The 19125-nt window shown below is 30.8% G+C and overlaps 3 protein-coding genes across 3 annotated transcripts; 2 read left to right on the forward strand and 1 right to left on the reverse strand.

Moving 5' to 3' along the window:
* Window positions 1-1696: 1696 nt before the first annotated feature.
* On the forward strand, window positions 1697-2846 carry LOC131841429 (three prime repair exonuclease 2-like). The gene has a single exon (XM_059189746.1). The coding sequence runs from the start codon at window positions 1744-1746 to the stop codon at window positions 2551-2553; it is 810 nt and encodes a 269-aa protein (XP_059045729.1). The 5' UTR covers window positions 1697-1743; the 3' UTR covers window positions 2554-2846.
* Window positions 2847-3866: 1020 nt separating this feature from the next.
* LOC131841455 (uncharacterized) lies at window positions 3867-12146 on the forward strand. The gene is made up of 10 exons (XM_059189776.1): window positions 3867-4045; window positions 5118-5333; window positions 5694-5777; window positions 6280-6390; window positions 6876-7092; window positions 8429-8499; window positions 8818-8934; window positions 10426-10488; window positions 11208-11376; window positions 11644-12146. Exons 1-10 carry the CDS (start codon window positions 4010-4012, stop codon window positions 11862-11864), a joined length of 1305 nt encoding a protein of 434 aa, XP_059045759.1. The 5' UTR covers window positions 3867-4009; the 3' UTR covers window positions 11865-12146.
* Window positions 12147-12237: 91 nt separating this feature from the next.
* Window positions 12238-13661, reverse strand: LOC131841430 (60S ribosome subunit biogenesis protein NIP7 homolog). The gene is made up of 3 exons (XM_059189747.1): window positions 13519-13661; window positions 13137-13429; window positions 12238-12452 (listed from the first exon to the last, which is right to left on the reverse strand). The coding sequence occupies exons 1-3, from the start codon at window positions 13572-13574 to the stop codon at window positions 12259-12261; spliced, it is 543 nt and encodes a 180-aa protein (XP_059045730.1). The 5' UTR covers window positions 13575-13661; the 3' UTR covers window positions 12238-12258.
* Between the last annotated feature and the right edge of the window lie 5464 nt (window positions 13662-19125).

The raw sequence follows: 19125 nt of genomic DNA on the forward strand, positions 1-19125 counted from the left end.
TATTGTTATTTAGATTAGCGAGTAAGTAGGTAACATATTATGACACTATAGTAATAGCAGTCATTAACTGTATCTAATCATAAGTTTCATAAATACATGAATAAAACATGTCAACATTACGAAGGAAATTGAAAATGTTTCATTTATAATCCATATTTGTGGCTATAAATCATTGATGAAAAATTAATGTTCAATCGAAAATTGTTTTTTTATTCGACATGATTTTTTTTTATATTTAATATGATTTTTACTAGAAAGAGGGGACGGAGTATTAAGGTTTAAAGGCCCCTTTACTCGCAATGCATCAGGTTGACCTTCCACTGGTTCTCCGTGGAAACCATTGTGGTGGATTTCTAGTGAGTTTATCACTATGGACTGATTTCACTCTGCTTATCGTATCATCTACGACTATCATCCACGGTGCCCTACCACTGTATACCGTTAGCGAAGGCTGGTTTTCCATTTAACAACCAATCAAAAAAGTAACTACAGTTTCGGTATGAACTGAAACCTTTTGTATAATCTATTAGTAAATTTATAAAATTAATAAAACATTTAATATAGTTGTTGTAGTAGGCTTGAAGTCTATGTGGCAAGAACAAGCCTTGATATATTTACTTTAAGCTTTGTAACAAGCTAAGCAAAGTTTATATTCTGAGCACTATAAATACAGTTTTTTAATGTGCTATGTACATACAAAATGTCTATGAAAGACTAATCATTAAAATTTATAAATTATATTTCTAGATATCTTGCAATCATCAATTATCGATTAATAATCGATTGGGTATCGAACTAACTAATTGTTTATTTATTTCACACCACTAGTCGTCGCGGATCTGTGGTCTGTCTTGGTATATTTAATTTACTCTTTGGTCTGAAGTGCACTTGCGATCAGTTGGTTTCTATGTGGGAAAATAAAATTAGTGTAGAAGGCATAAGGCAAGTATACACATACCTACATATACTAAGCATAACAGAGTGAAAGATTCTGTTTGAACAAATTGTTACTATGTAATGGACAAACACTATTATATATATATATAATAAATAAAGTCAATATGAGTCATATTTGGCCTGCTGGATTTTGTAGTAGATTAAAAGTGCTTAGTGCCATAGAGTCAGTGGATTTTACAAACCACAGAGTAAAATTTCTATATAAGGGTGTGCCTACAAGAGAATACTAGACGAAGACATTATTATAGAATTCTAATGAACATGACCTACCATTTATTTAAATTATTATTACCTAAATTTATTTTGTTACCAAATATGTAAACTCCATTATAACGAATTTAACTATCACAAACCTGAAAATAAATTAAATAATTACTAACTGAAAGAGTCTTATGTATTTATCATATAGATTCTATCAGCCGAACGGTAACTGGAAGTACCAAGTTGTATGTATGTCATATTAAGCTCGAGAGTTTCTAGATTTTTTTGGCCTACTAACAAAAAGAACGCAAAAGTCTTACCTATTCCACAATACTAAATAAATTGTCATCCATATTTCAATATTTATATTAAAACATTTCATTTCATATTAAGTTAATGTAAACTAGTTTTATATAGTTTTTTTTTGTGTATATGTATATATATGTTGTTTTTTTATCCAAACATTGTTAACCTTCACTTTGAATTACATTTCTTTATGCAATATTAACTCATATGTTAAATTTGTTCTTACAGATTCACCTTTGTTATTGAAAAGCACATTTAACAAATCATTCATTCCCAATCATGAGTCGTATAGAGACTTACGTATTCTTTGACATAGAAACAACGGGATTGCCAAAAGAAGAAAAGAATCATACAAAAATAACGGAACTCTGTTTTATTGTTGTATCTAGAAATGATATAGAAATTACGAAATATGGGGATATCCCACCTGTTTCCAAATTATGCCTGCTTTTTAATCCAGAGAGAGAAGTAAATCCGACAGCAGCACACATAACTGGACTCACAAAAGAGTATTTAAAAAACTGTAGTACATTTTCTCAAAAAGTAGATACCATTAACACATTTTTAGGTGACCTAAAAAAGCCTATCTGTTTAATTGCTCATAACGGAAATTCTTTTGATTTTAAGATTTTATTGATGGAATTTGAAAATGCTAAGAGATCTCTTCCCAAAGATCTGCTTTGTGTGGATTCTCTAGTTGGCATCAGAAAATTGTTGAAAGGCACGCAAATAAATTATAAGGAGTTATCGAGTCACGGTGATGACGGCATCATTACGGATGACGAAGAAGATAGTTGGCCAGCTCTAAATATTAGTAATAAAGATTGGAACGACATTGATAGTTTAAGCACTTCTCTCAGTGGAATGGCGTTTGAAAACGCAAAAACTAGTTCTCCAATCCGAGAAGAATTTAATCTGGCTGCCGTATATAAAAGATTACTCAATAAGGAAATATCAAACGCTCACAGAGCTGAAGCTGATTGTTTAATGTTGGTGGAATCTGTTGTGGCAATAAAACACTTGTTTTTACCCTGGGCTGACTTACATTCTAAAAATCTTACTGAAATAAAACCTTACAAACCATATTAATATTTAAAATATTACGCAGCCAATTTCAGAGCTCAGAAGCTAAAAATCTGGTAATAATTACAGATTGCAATAATTCTCTAAATATTAAATAATTGGTTTTGATATATTTTATTGGATCACTATTTATATGTATTTTTTTTTAGTTTTTATTTCAAAGATTTATTGACATCAAGTATTAAAGAAAAGTATTTAGAATGTTGTACCTATGTACAGATGAAAGTTTATTATTCTACAGTAAATGAATAATTAATAGCCCAGCAATTGCTTGCTTGATAGTAGCAGATTTGATCTTTAGTGCATATATTTTATTACTTATTACTACTTTAATATTGACTATTAAAATGATAATTATTATTTTTAGTATTATATACTATTTTTGTTATCGCAATTTATAATTATAGCATCGTTTCATCAAACATTCATGTACAAAAGCTTTTATAATCATTGTTTTCATTTATGACATTTTATAAAAATATTACATATTGATATGACTGTGTATATTATTGTCAGCCAAATAAATTCGTTGGAGATTTCAGTATATCATTAAAAGCAAGAAATTTGCTTTCTGTATACGAAAACATTCCGTACAAATGTTGTTTTTATTACTCTGAAGTTTTCGCAGTTTGATTATTATTGTTACTAATGAACGAATTTTGATCATTTTCTTTAGAAATCAAATTATTATTGATGTTCGTGTGAACTAGGGCTTATTGCCACCCCACGTCGAATAACTTTTATATTATACAGAGAGCTAGCAATACTAAAAATAAAAATCGTAGTCACTACTATAGATTCTATAACAAATAATTTATCATCTCTACATAGTTTGTGATGACTAGAAATTAAATAAACAGATAAATGTCTTATTCATTAATGAATCAGAACAAATAAACACAGCATACATGGTTTACAAATTAAAAAATGGTAGCTTTATGCACTGCTAACATGCAATGGCAATCAACTTGGCATAAACCTGCAGCGCTGATATTTCGTTGGCTCCTATAATTAAATATTTATATATATATGTATATAATAAATGTATGTATTACACTTCGACCTGTTTAATACTTGCAATACAATATAAAACATGATATAATATAATATATAAATGAATTACAAATAAAGTCATATATTATTTGTAGCAGTTACATTTTTGTTAGTCTTTTTATTTTCTTGGTCTAAAATATTATTATATATACATATAACAATATTTTATAAAACGAACTAAAGAGCGAAAGAATTTCAAACTAGTTCCCAGAGTTCCTCTTTGCAGCTCTCTTCTAAACTCGATCGTTCGCGACTAAATTGACAGGACTAGAGCACCTATTAAAAAAAAAAGAAAAATTGTGATTGTAATTAATTTATAGTTTACCCGGCTATTCACATGTTTTAATCTAAGTCTGTTTGTGTGTCTAATATTATTTGTAAATATTACTCAGTGGAATTTGATTACAATATGCAAATAATAGCCCTTAAGGGTATTCCTTGTAAAGTAAGTAATTGTTTATAATTTAACGTATACCACTACGATCAAGTCTTTCTCGATATTATTATATCTCATAGTATATTATTCGAGACATAAATAAACTTCAATTTATATTAATGAATAATAACGGATCTTAATTATATTATTATATTATCGTTGTTATTAATTAGTGTATTTGGAACATTAATTTTGTAATTATGTTCCGACCATTTCAAAGTTACAAATTTGCAATGGTCCAAATTCAAATTCAAGTATTATTTGTTCATGTATGACATTTTAATCACTTATGCAAGTCTATTTGAACTCTCAAATAAGTCATAGAACATCTACAAATCATAGTTTTTAACCTGTTCCATACAGTAAAAAATTGTTCGTAAATCAGTTATAAAACTCCTCCCAGTGAACTCTGGAACTCTACTAATTCTGATCCACTGATATTGTATTGTGTCGCTTTGCAGCAATAGTCATGAAGGAACTATCTGATATTGTTATTCATTTATTCACTTTACTTTTGATTATGTTACAAATGTTTATGTTATTATTTTATTATATCCTTTTTGAATATCACCTCACTCACTCTATAATAATTAAATCTGTTTACTTAAGGTTGCTTTCAGCAATTATGACGGCATATTGTAATAATACTTGTGTCGTTAAGATATTGTTTATGTCTTTTCTTCATTGAATATTACAACATATATTCTGTTTCACTAAGAATGAACAATACAAAAGTGGATTGTATCAGAATCAATATTGTTTTACTCCATTTTACTTCAAAATAGACTAGTCAAAACATTACAAAGAAGAACTTTTGTAAAAGGTAAACAAATTAGTTTCTTGTTTGATGGACACATATGGATTGGTACATTATTTAAGCAGACATTTGCACCATACATGTTGTTATATTCTGATGGGGATATATTAGATGTAGGTATGATGAGTGATCTTAGGTCAGTCACCCCAATTTGGCAAATTCACTAATTCCATAGGAGATAGACCTAACATGGTACATTATCACACTGGGCCCATTAATCCCTCATTACTTATCTCCTGCCATACTAATTTATTTACATTTCAGTGGGATCAAAAATCACTGCTGAAAATGATAGGAAAAGTCATGAAGGGGCACATTCAGGGTATTGCTTTAGTTCCTGGACCCCGTTTTCAATATACTAAAATTGCCTATTTAAAAATTCCAAAGAATGTGGATGCTGGTAAATTAGTGAATGGACTTAATAGTATCAACTTTAAAAAGGCTGCAGTCATTGCTGAAGTATGTCTTACCCTTCCAAAGGTAAGTCAAATAACTTACTAATATATTTTTTTTTATTGATGATAATAGAATTATACACCCACCTGCACTAATGGTATACACTACTGGAACACCAGTGGAGGATGATAGGATGAGCATGAGGTCAGGTCAGTTAGCCTATCATATATACAATGGTTTTCAGGGGGAACCGCATGAAGGTAATTCTGATAGTAATGGAGTAATCACTCCACATTACTAACTTTAGTTCCCAACAAGTTTATGTAGATGGTCTAATAGGGAAATAAAAAAATCACTAATATATTTAATATAATTATTAATAATAATAATAAAATAATATAAATTTATTTCAGATGATTTTTCATAATTTTAGTATATTTTCAGACGCCACTAACTTGGAAGCAACCCAATGTAAGTTCGAAGTTGAAGCGTAAATTGAAAATACCAGAGAGCACCGATCCTGGTTATGTATGTATGACCCTTTATCTTTATTTTTAACTAGCTGTACCTGCGACTTCGTCTATGTGAAATTTAACTTTATTTTTTCTAAAATAAAAAAATTTTCATCAATAAAAGTTTATAAAAGTGGCCTAAGTTACTCCCTATTATATCAGGTATCTGCCAATAAAATTCCCGTTAAAATCGGTCCAACCATTTCGATATTTTACAACCATTTACTATCATCATTGGTACATTTTTAGTACAGATATTTGTTTTACATGGATTAACAGCAAGTAAGCTAATTTTTTATTTGTCATTACCTGAAATATTTATTCTTATTGTGTATTTATTTATACTTGATCCTAATAAAGTAGTGCTAGTTGCTAGTTTATATACACATTTCACATACGCCGATTTTCCGAATGAGCGGTATATTAAAAATTTGGTTATGATTATGCAAAAGTGCTAAAATTAAGTTTATTTGGATTAATGAATTTTCTATTCTATTCTAAATATTTATTATTTTCAGGTTTTAAGTACGACGCACGGCGAACTTTTGATGGAGTTGCAATACAAATACACAGGTTTAGTAGAACTCAGTGAAAAGTCAAAACATCAGCTGTTGCTGCAAATTGCACGGGTAAGATGCTTTTTGTAGTGCTTTAATATTTAATTCTACAAATATATAATTATGTATGTAATTGTCTTTTGGCGATCTATTTATAGTACATTTAAAATCAATAAAATTAATAATAAATGATAGACCGTGCTGACAGAAAGAAAAGAGGTTTTTATTTATTTTTAATTACAATAATTTTATGGCTATATTGGCTAAGTACAAAAAGAGGTTTCATGTGCTAACGAATGTTTTAATTGATAAAGATGGAATAGTGTTTCTATCGATATACTACCTATCCATTTCTACTTAATAAATCATTGTAAATAATCTAACTTAACCATGAATACGGAGACATAAACCGCGCTAGGATAAAAATTGCATGCGGCGCTGAGGACCCTAGCGCCGGTCCTGTACTATCCACTCTATATAGGAAAATACAATGTCTTTTGGCGATCTCTCAACTCTAAGATACTGAAGGTTCTAATTATTGATTATGACATTTTCAGACACTTCTCGGTCGTCTGAAGTACATCGTGGATAAAAATGGCACCGCCACCTCGCAAGGTGGTTTCCATCTAAGCAAGTTGTATCGGAAGGTGCATCCTCACGACGGGGACTTTCAGATGATATTGTCCACTTTGCACTCAATTGAAGACTCCGCCGGTATGCCTCGCTCTCAGATAGAAGAAAATGAATTGATTTCCGCTAAACTCGCCCCTAAAGGTAATAAAAGACACAGGTTTAGTTAAATATAGATTACTAGCTGACCCACGCCTATTTCGCCCAATTACCATAATTTTTAAATTATAATCTATTTATATTCTGGGGTGTAAGCTATTTTACTGTAGTTTCATCAAAATTCGTTCAGTTGTTTTTGCGTAAAAGAGTAACAAACATCCATCCATACTCACAAATGTTCGTGTTTATAATAATAATAAGATTTATATTGTTAACCACAGGAATAATTTTATGGTAAATACCTCTATTATTTATTTATTTTACGGTATGTATTTACCTCACTCGACGTTTCGACTAGCTTGCACTAGTGATCATGAGTTGACTGGAGTAACAGGGATGTCAATATTGTTAGGTGCCAGCAATTTTTCTAAAGCTAAACATTATATAACGAAAGTAGTCCTAATTCCGTAACGAACTTGTAGCCTGATTAAAGTGTGAATTAGATTATGAATTTTTATTGTATGTACCGTATTTGTATTCATATGCATGTAGTAAAAAACGGTTGTTTCAGTATTACAAACAGACACATCAATTTTATTTATATGTATAGATGTATTCTGTATGGCAATTAAAGTGTACAACAATCTTCGAAAGGATATTAAAGAACTGAGATCTCATACATTGTAGAACTGAGAAATTGATAGTTTTTACACTGACTAAAGTGAATTCGTTCATATATATTTTTTTTTGAGGGTTGATAATGGAATGGTACATCCGCCTGCGCTAACGGTTTACGCTGGCGGGGCACCAGTGGAGGATGATAAGATGAGCATGAGGTCAGGTCAGTTAGCCCATCGTAACAAATTCACCAGGAATTTAACACGATGGTTTCCAGGGGGAACCGCGTGGAGTTCGACCTGACATGGTACATTGCTAGCAATGGGGTTATCAATCCACATTACTAACAATCCCCTTCCCCTCAATACGTTCATATTGACTGTTATGGTAAATATTCCTGAGCAATAATATTTTAATGTAACATCTTATCCACTGTTTGACAGCATTGGTGGTCTAGTGCATACCGTTTTACTATCTGATGGTCATGGGTTCGATTCCTCGCATGATACAAAAAATTGTTTTCATGAATATGATTGTTTGTATCGGTCTGGGTGTTATCTATGTATAATCTGTATTTATTTACAGAAACAAAAAAATCAAATTTATATCAGGTGTTTGTTGTATCACACAAGCTTTGCTTTGCTTGGGACTAGATTACGTTGTGTGAACTGTTCTGAGATATTATTATTATTACTGTACCAATAATTAGCAATAAAATTATTTCATTTCATAGTCAAAATAAAAAGGTTTATATTTATTTCAGATGTTGAAAATATATCTACAGAAAGAATGATACAATTAAGAAATAAATACTCAGATAAAATAACGAACAAGGTAAATAACATAAAGTTTTTGATAGTAAGTTAGTAATTCTTACTTTCTTTATCACTTAGGGGTATAAGAAATAGATAGTAGCCGATTCTCTGACCTACTGAATATGCATAGAAAATTTCCTAAAAATCCGAAACCCGTTTCGGAGGAGTATTGTAACTAACATTGTGAGACGAGAATAAGATTGGAGAAAAAAAAATGTCGTAACTGAATTATTGGAGGGAAAATACAATAGTTTTACAATATAATCAGAACATCAAAACAAATGTATAATAAAAACATCCTATGACTAAAGATTATGAATATATGTTTACATTTCAGATCGTTGAACATATAAGCAGTTTGGACGTAGATGATCAAACGAATGTCGAAGAGCTAGGAGATGCACAGAAAAGAGTGCGTCAGGAACTCAAGAATTTGTTACAGCATATGCCTACAGTATGTACCATTATACATTAGATACTATAATATAATGTCACAGGATAATACACACAGCGCAATCTTGTGCCAAGCTGATCAGAGTTAGTGTTTATCAACATAGGGCCCACAACCCTTGTGCCCATTTGTCTTTAGTGGAATATTTACATTGTATACGTTTATACATATATACATTATATATGTATTGTATATACATTTATACATTGTTATGTTATAATTAATAGTATCTTATTGATAAAATTTATTGTGTATTCTATTATACAAATCCCATTAAATAATCACGTATTTGTCTATGTAAATATATATATATATACGTGTATAGAATGTATATTTACATGTGTGTAAAAAATATACTGTAAAAGATATATATATGTGTGTGTGTGTGTATATGTGTATATATATATTTATATGTATTCAAAACATAGAAATAGTAAATATATTGTTATTATTAATAAATTGTCTGGTAGTAGTTATTAAGTTTCTTTTTATGAATTAGTCTGTAATCCGCATATTTGTCTGTTTTTTTGCATATACTGTTTGTTATTTACCCCTTTGGATGAATAGAATGTAAAAATCAACTGTAAGTGAATACAATAGAGCCTATATTTAAATGTATCATTAGTATGAACCGAGCTGGACTCATTACCTTGCCGTAACAGTTTTTAATAAAAACTAGCACGGGGGGTAGTTTTCTTTCTTTGGTACTGGTACTGCCGTATGCTTAGTTTATTATGTACCCACTATAATTCGCAAAATAAGGATTGTGTCCAATTTAACATACAAATTATTATCTAACTACTTAGAATTATTAATAATTGTTTCATCAGTATGCATTTAATAAGGACTTAAATTTATTTTGTTACCGCACTATGTGGTTTTTATTTGTTTGTTGTTTAATATTATTTGAATTGTTTAACTATAAACTAAACGTGTACAAAACGCTGCTGTATGTACAAAGCAATTTTATTTTTGCAAGAATATTGTCAAGGCTGTACTAAATATTAGTTCAATATAAAAAATAAACAAAAAAATTTTCGAAAATTGGCGCTGCACTTGGCAATTGGAGTTCAACGTTTTCGCTCCGAGCCAGGCTTTTATTGTGAAAAGTAAATTCTTAAATATCTGTTTTATCACTACATTTAAATAATAAACTAATATAGAAAAATCTTACTTTGTATTGTTTTCTAGTGATATAATAATATAGAAAAATCTTACTTTGTATTGTTTACTAGTGATTTCTTCATGAAATATTTAAGTTTATTAAGTGAACAATTCAATGGTTTAATTTTGTATATTATGTATCTTACATTTGGGCATAAGAACTTCAGAAAGGCTAAGAGGCACAAAAAAGGTTGGGAAACTTTGTGTTAGGGGATATTTTCATATCCCTGCATATATATCCTTTCCGACTATGTAGTGTAGATAAGATAACTGTTCCATCATCCATATATTATTGGTCCAGTAAATGTTTATGTTTATTTCTTCTTTCAGATAATAAAACAGACGATAGCTGATAACACGAATGTTGATATATTAAAACATGAAAGAGCTCGGGTAAGGATTAATTAATATTAATTATTTCTCTGTACACATTGTGTCTGTGGAACTCACAACTATACTTTATATATGTAGCGCGCAATCAATAGCCATTTTAATAATAATCAGTGTCTCTATCAATAATTTTTACTACTAAAATATTTATTTATTTATTAAAACTTTAATGTAGAAATACAAAAATAATGGTGCATATGGCGGCCTTAATGCTATAAGGGATTTTGTACCAGTCGACTATAGGGCAAACATAGATTAATGGGCGGTGGATATAAGTAAATAACATGAATTAAAAATAATAAAAGGAAGGAAGTAGGTATAAATATAATAAATTAAAATATATATCCAAATGAATATATGCTTAAATATAAATACGTAATATATTTTAATAAGTACATATTCATATCATATTTATACACAATAAAAATCAACAATGAATAGTCCAGTGAAAGCGGGAGATAATTTTGTCGATGAATTAATGTTGTAAGTTTATTTACAAAAGTTATTGTAAAGATGTTTTCGTAATTTGGATTAAAAGGTAAATTTGGTCGCACTAGCCTAATGTCAAGAGGCAAAGGATTCTAAAGTCTAAAGCTGGAAAGATTTAAAGACAAAGCTTGTACGATGAGCAGGAACGTGCAAGAGTACAATCCTAGACGGACGAAGGTTACGGTGAGAGATGTCCTAAATTATCTCTTTCTTAATTGCTTTTTTTTATACAGGTGTACGGAGAGCCTTATTTACCTCTTCCAGACCAGTTGAATCAAACGTTAATGCGATTCAAAGCTACCAAAATTCACAGGTCGGACCGCCTGTATAACATACTGAGACTCAATATTCCCAAGTCGCAGTTCCAGAAATTTATGACCGTTATGGATGGTAAAGTAATAGGTAAGTACTATGAACTGACTTTTATTATGGACGATAATGTAACGGTAACTATTTTTAATTATTTCATCTGTGTACACAATAAAGAGTTTTATGATTATTATTGTACAAAGTCTGTCTGGACTAAATTATAATTGCTCTACCGCTATTTTACGACACCCATTCTTACCTGTCCTACTCATTGTTATTTTTTTATGTAATTGGATTTTCTGGTAGAGGAACGTTATATTTCATTCTTTCAATAGTGACATAACAATTAAATTCACACAGGTGGTGGAAAGCTGATAATTAGGCCTTCAGAGATGCCAGTGTTCAAAATACCACTAGATTTTATTAACGAGATGAAAGATGTCTATGGAATTGATTACAAAGATAAGTACGACATAATGGAAGATGGCATGCAAGAAGATGACGAGGGTGAGACTGGTCATGAGGAAATGGATATGCTTGAAGCTGGCAATGCTGAGCCAGAATGGAATGAGTCTTGGTAATAAATTAATAAAGATTTGTTAAAAAAACAATTACTGGCATTTTTAAAGGCTGTTTACAATGTTACATATTGTATAATTAGGATGCCTGTATGTGTTGGTGTATAATTATATTCAAGAGACATTTTAAATAAGCAAATAAATATTTACAACTAAGAATCTGAACAGTTTTAATTACATATGGACTCCTTAATTATGACATAAAAATACAGAAGCATTGTTAATTCTTTATAAAATATGCATTGTAGTTTTTCATTTCTTTCACTAAAGGGAAAGGGCTGGCGGCAGTAGTATGCGAAAAATCTTATCTATTCTACAGATGAGGCAGTAGTCTCTTATATAGAAAGTCGTGGGTATAGAATTATAATAAAAGATAAAATATTTAAAATAGTGTGTATTATGTGAGGGTATCTTCTGAGCGTATATATTCTCCAATGTCTGCTTGGTGGAAAGCAATAGTCGCTAATGGGTCTGCATGTCTACAATCTGTGGTATTCCGAGCTGCAACTCCAAATCCAATAGGTACATCTGACATAGTGTAAATAACAACACCCTGGTGTTTTGGAGTATTTTCGGTAATCCTTCCCAAACCTGTAATCATAATTAGAATATACAAAATAATACAGGAGGAATAGATTCAGCCGAGAATGAGCATGAACTTGGCTGACACATTTTAAATAAACTTACAGTTTTTTAGTTTCATGTCTGCTCTTATATCTTTATTAACCACAGGTATATACTACTATGGGTACTAAACAATTACCGAAATATATTTTTTATAAATATTTAATATCCATAGAAAACACCAGCACATTACAAATAATGATACTATCAATGTTTGCATCCTGATAGAAGAGAATCAAACCTGGAGCCATCAAGAAGTAAGGATGACTTCTTGATGAAGGTAGTATACTAAACTTCTAGACAACTGAGTTTGTCCATTCTCAAGTGAAATAAGATTGAGTTTACTCCTACTTCTAGTGAAATAGAAATATATTCTATATTCAAATAAACAACACAAGTACTTTCGAATACTCATATTTTTTTATTTTAAGAAACTTGTGTGTTGCCCTTTTTAATAATTGTTATTTTAAATAAATAATTACACAATAACAAGTAATAGGCATGTGATAATCAACATAGAAATCGCTACACACTCATTCCTGGTACAATCAGATAATATTGTCAGTGCTATGAATTTAAGTTTTGAAGTGAGATTCCTTCCTACATCTGGGAGAATAACAATTTATTATAATGAATTTGAATAAAACATACCACTTTTTATTACATGATGACCATATAGAAACTGTTGCTCTGCAGATGGTTTCACCCAAATCTTGTATGATGCATACGGAGCTATATAATTCAACGCAGTTATGTGTAACCTGAATTTATTTGTTTTTGTGAATTTCCCAAAACATGTTCCCGCTGATATCAAATGATCTGGTTTTACGGTTTGTGCCAGTTGTAATAAACGCTCCGATATGTAATAAATACGGTCTTTCTTCTCTCTAAAACAATATGTGCCATCAGGCCGGTCTATTAAAAGCTTCACATTGACACCAATACTGAAAATAAAGTTTATGTAAGTATCATTTTGATTTTTGAAAATATAATTTAAATAATAAGGTTAACCTGTAATTCTAATCTAACTTACTATTTTGTTAATTTTTCGAATAATATTCTCGTTCTTTCTTCTGATAGGACTTTCATTATGTTTCTAAATTATAAACGAAACTTTACATAAAGTTATTATAAGTTAATAAAAGTGATAACAACACGTGTGGTGCGGTTGGTAAATAATGAATGGAATTGAATTGAATGAATGATAAATTGATAAAGCTATTTTCTTAATGTTTTAGGGTTATGGATGCAAGTTCTTCAAGTCTCAGTGTTGCCGTGTTACTGTAAATAGAATACCGTGTTGCTTTTTCTGAAATATTCCTCAAAATTTGATTAATATTCTGATATTATTCTATAATAATTGAAATATTTTTTAAGATGAGGATGATATCAATGAGGATGAAAATATACGATATTAATTAATAATAAAGAATGTAATGGTCTTTTTCTCATCAGTGTCACTCAGTTGACTCAGTCACTAAGAATTAGATACATAATACTATCTCTGTCTGTGGTGGTTGTGTTGAGTTCATTTACATTCGGATTTTGTCTATAGTCCATTTCATTCTTGTTTATTTTTTTGTTTTCATTCACTTGATATCAATAGTACAAGTAAGTTATGAACCGTATACATTTATTTCGCTTAAAACTTAATTTTATTGAATATAACCTATATAAAAAGTTTAATTTAACACACTAATGACTATCACTTAAGTAAATAATAATAAAATTACAATAGTATGCTTCTAAATTTTCTAATTTATAAATAGGATATTTTTGCTTCATATAAACGAGTCGAGTTGAGCGCGCCCTTGAAAAGATGTAAACATACATAACCATAGCGTTTAGATGCATACAGTAAAGTACCTACATCATACATTACTTATATTACCATTAGTGGAAAAAAAATGAATATAATTTATTCATTAATGTAAATTATAATTATTAATAATTTATATTAACGAATAAATTCTTATTTATTTATTTATTATTATATAAGTATATCTTTTTTTTTGGGCTACTCTAATACTGTTGGCCGCAGCTGGCCTTTACAGCTTCGCCGGACGTTAGGGGGCGAGTGCAGATAGCACTCCAAACCCGCGGAAGGACTTATGGAGCGGCTACAGTACGACTTTAGTCTGAGGGCACCACTAGGGGTTCGAACCTCGGCTCAGGCCGTCGTAATTTCGATCCCCGTTTGAATTGGACGGGGGATCGATCGGAGGGGAAAGTATATCTTTAAATATTTATTTATTCTTTTGCACTCAAAATTGTATAGGTAGGTACTGGATGCCTAATGACATTCTCATAGTTAACAGTCGCGTTGATCAGAGATAATAAGGCGGTGCAATTCAATAATAATATTAAAATATATAATAAAAAGATTTATATTATACATAAAAGTAAGGATGTATTTTTTTAAATTATATATAAATACATATTAAATTTTGCTTTCGCCTACGGTTATGAAATATGAAATAAATCGGGCATGATAAAATCAAGTCGGTGGGCGAAATCGCATTGATAGGTCGTATCGTAGCGAATTAATTCGAAATTATAGCTTTAATAATGAATATATTCTTTTTACTTCCACTTTAATAATTATAATACCTCCTCTAATTAAAATTATTACTGTTTTTCCTATTATGTAGGTAGGTACCGCATGTACAGGGTAAAGGGGCCTAGCCTTTATTTAGCCACTCGGCCACTTTACTTGTTTGCTAGGTAAATAGGTAGTTGCATTTCCAGGGCCCCGACATGATTAATCCGACCCTGTCTAATGTAGGTCACCCGATAACGGTTACGGGGTTTACCATGGGAGTGGTTTTGTCCTTGCCCAAAGTAATTCTGTAAGTAATTTGCGTTGCGCACCCAGTACTATGGAAATAATTACAAAGGAGTGGCGAGTGTCCTAATTAGTATATTAATTATGTATTGTATTAATATATAAATATTTATGAGTATGGAGAATAGTACTATCCCGACGTCTCTGAAGACCATAATGGTCCTAATTTCTAATCTGTTCTACATCTAAATTCTGTAAATTTTCCACCTATGGGAACTACACACACTAGGTATGTTATACACTAGGGATGTAATATAATAAAATAAAAATCTGATAAAATGTATTATTTTATCAGATTTTTCCATCCAAGTAGATTGAAAAGAATAACCTTTAGAATGTTGTTAAAAAAATAGCACAATAACAGCATAATCACGTGTTTATGTGGTTGAGGGAAAGCAATTTTGTGTTTATGAAAAAAAAACATAATAATTTAATCGATTAGGTATTATACTATTAAAAGAATCGATTAAATAATAATAGATTTTTACATAGAGTGTCCTGTCTCTAACTCTACTATCCAAACACTTGAATATGCGATGGTACTCGAGGTTTGCCAAGCGTGTTGATGAGGCATAAAAACAATAATTATGACTAATTGTTCTTAGCCTAAAAAGTTTAGTATATTTTTACTCTGTAGTACATAGAAACAAAAGCATACGACTCTAGTCTGGACATTCGACCTTGCGATAACCAAAGTCATTACACTTTCCTTCCTCGTTTCCAACATTTGTCGGCGGCGCATGACTCAACTAGTTTGTGACGTGTTTCACGTGAATGCGTATCTGATGATCATTAAAATCTTGTTTACACTTCTCCGCATTTAACTGTTTCCCTATAACTGTCTGAAGATTTCTTTAATGGGCGATGATGAAATGGTGCTACATTGATTATATATTGTTGGAAAATGATACTATGATGAGCCTATTTTACTCTAATGACGAATTCTTGGTTAGAATTTAACCACGATGGTTTAAAGGGTGACCGTGTAGAGTTCGCCTCGACGGTTATATTGTTAGAGTGCTGTAAGTTCATCAAAAATTCAACCATCTAGAAATATTTATATATTGCACATGTTATAGGCATTCTAGTACAGTGATATACCAAACATAGGTATTTTAAGATCTTACAGTGAGCACTTGATTTTAAGACTTTAATGTCATATTCTATGGAATATTGCAACACCCGTGGTGTTGCAATTAATTTGTATATACTTATCTCATGATTGTAAATAGTAATAAATAAGTTAATTTAAATTTTACGTTCATTTCCAATATTGTCCCACAAATTCACTAATACAGTAATATCCTTTGTGCATTAGTCTTTCTTTGAGTTTATTTTTAAAATATGCTTGCTTTATTCATGCCACTGTTTGTGATCTGACTTTCTTTGTTCATTCGACGGCCTGGGTGGAGCGGTTTAGCACACTGTTTCACTTGCCATGGTCGCGTGTTCGATTTTTCTCGCCGCACACACACGTTTGTATTATTTTTTGTATAGGTCTGGGTGGTACTATCTTATTAAAAAAATATATATCTGATTGCTTAACTTGGGACTGGTTGGCGCTTTAGATAAATGGCGCTGTCTGAATTGTCTAGGGATATTAATTAGGTATCGTGTCTGTAATTAAATGCTGATTGAATTGTTAATCAGGCATTTTTGGATTTGCGACCTTTAGACTTACATTTATTAAAATATTAGGACTAAAATAGACAATATACAAGAAAATATCCAAGTAAATATCACTAAGGAAGGAGCTCAATCTATATAATCAAACGTAAGAAAACCATTGGAGATATTAAGTACAGACCGTAATAGAACGTAGACCACCTCGATGGTGTTCCGGTTTAGCACGGTCTTACCTTTAGATGGTCGCGGGTTCTTTATTTCAGACTATTAATACTGCTTGTATTGGTATAATCACAGATAACATAATATTACATAGTATACCTAATGCATATATTGCCACCCATCTTTTTATGTGAATTATGTATGTATTTACAAAAGAACAATAATGTATTGTTGTGTTGTGTTCATAAAACAAATTCTATAGGTATCTACTTAGTTTTGGATTGTATAACCTTGTATGATTCGTCCCATTTCACTTATTTATAAAAGATTTAAGATAATTGTTGTGGATAATATTATATTATAGTATGTTTATTTGTCGGTTCTATATATGCAAGAAGCTATTGCATCAACTCGTAAACTATGTGAAATATCGATTTAAAAAATGTAACATAAAATGGCTTACTTTATAATATGACTTGCCACATATAGGTATAACTTCGCCAAAATCAAGTTTGGAAAACGCGAAGGCGCTGTTTGGGTAGCAACTGGCTTAAATTGATCAGGTAAATTAGAATAGGAGTGGACTAATTATTATATACAATCATTATAGGAAAAAAAGAAGTAAGAATATAATAAAATGTAACTAAATAAAAATAATGAATGATAATTACAATTTAATGTTATTATTAACCAAAAGGATAGAAATTAGATTATAGATATAAAAATTAATCAAAGATAATAAAGTCACAAAATAAATGATAGATTAAAATTACATACATACTTTTTATACTGAAAATGTGTTTTTTTAAGTGGTCAACCATATCATGGAGGCCACAAAAATAATATACGAGGAAACCTCAAAATCAGAATATTCTGTAAACAGTTAGATATGGGTATATCCATATTCGTAGACGAAGTTAATGTGAATCATTTTAGATGCCAGACGTTATCTGCCGACCTTTGTCGAATTTTCTTCTAATCGGTCTTTACATGAAGTAAAGTTTTAAAGTTATATAGTGTGGAGAAATTTGTGCAATCCAAACAACATGGGTTACTGAAAAAATATCCAGTGTTAGTTTTTGAAAGAGTGTTAAATAGTAAACAATGTTATTATAAACACCTTCGAATCTTTGTTTCAGATAAACTGAATAAACAAATTCATTCAGTCGCGGCCAGTGATTGAGCGAGCACGCGCTATTTTAAGACGAGAATAACTGTGTGTACGTTTCGAAATATTTAGTGGAAAATGTTTAATTACTATCCGAAAAACTTTCGCGCCAATGGTTGGGGGTGGCACAGAGCTGCTACGAGATCTGTGGCTGTTAAAGGGTTTTTGGACGGTGAAAGGGGTACAGGATCTGGAGCAAGTTTACAGGGTAGTACTGACCCGTTAGTCGGTGGTTTGTACCCTGCTTTACCGACTGAAGATGATACTTTGCTGACAATAAGTGGTGGCGGAGGGAAATTGTACCCCGCGCTACCAGTGGAGGAGTATGAGAATGGACAAGTGGAGGAGGTGATAGAAAATGATTGTGCTGCTGTTAAAGTCAATTTGGAGGTATGTCCTAGTAGTTAAGTATGCACTTATCTAGCACAGAAACCGTATAACATAGTATCAACATCATATAAATTTATTTTTGTATTGTTCTATGTTCTATCTTACGAGATATTTTCCTCCTTTGAAAGAAAGTGACAAAAGATATACTAACTATATCTTTTATATATGTATAACTATACACGTATATATATTATATCCTTACTAGTTTTGGGAATTTTGGGGAACCAAAAAACGTTTTATTCGAATTATAATAGGATTTGCTTTGTGTAATAACATGTCGACGAAAATGTACTACTATGTTATCATTACGCATTCTGTGCTAAGTTTTGGCGGTAAAACCCAGCAAGATTGGTGCAGTATTATTGTATTGCAGTATTTAGCTGTACCTACTACTAAATACTGCTCTACTGCTACTACCTACTAACCAATGTGGTATTACGTATCAAATA

Source organism: Achroia grisella, unplaced genomic scaffold, assembly GCF_030625045.1.
Source record: "Achroia grisella isolate CSIRO2021 unplaced genomic scaffold, CSIRO_AGI_Agris_v1 utg170, whole genome shotgun sequence".
Lineage (NCBI taxonomy): Eukaryota > Metazoa > Arthropoda > Insecta > Lepidoptera > Pyralidae > Achroia > Achroia grisella.

What these genes read in the sequence shown, in the direction of transcription:
- LOC131841430 (XM_059189747.1), bottom strand. Translation starts at nt 13,574, where the DNA reads ATGAAAGTCCTATCAGAAGAAAGAACGAGAATATTATTCGAAAAATTA. An exon ending in TTCGAAAAATTAACAAAATA is followed by an intron (nt 13,430 to 13,518) that starts GTAAGTTAGATT and finishes CTTTATTTTCAG; the next exon opens with TATTGGTGTCAATGTGAAGC. An exon ending in TCATCATGTAATAAAAAGTG is followed by an intron (nt 12,453 to 13,136) that starts GTATGTTTTATT and finishes TTATGATTACAG; the next exon opens with GTTTGGGAAGGATTACCGAA.
- LOC131841455 (XM_059189776.1), top strand. Translation starts at nt 4,010, where the DNA reads ATGCAAATAATAGCCCTTAAGGGTATTCCTTGTAAA. An exon ending in TGTTGCTGCAAATTGCACGG is followed by an intron (nt 6,391 to 6,875) that starts GTAAGATGCTTT and finishes TGACATTTTCAG; the next exon opens with ACACTTCTCGGTCGTCTGAA. An exon ending in TAAAACATGAAAGAGCTCGG is followed by an intron (nt 10,489 to 11,207) that starts GTAAGGATTAAT and finishes TTTTTTATACAG; the next exon opens with GTGTACGGAGAGCCTTATTT.
- LOC131841429 (XM_059189746.1), top strand. Translation starts at nt 1,744, where the DNA reads ATGAGTCGTATAGAGACTTACGTATTCTTTGACATAGAAACAACGGGA.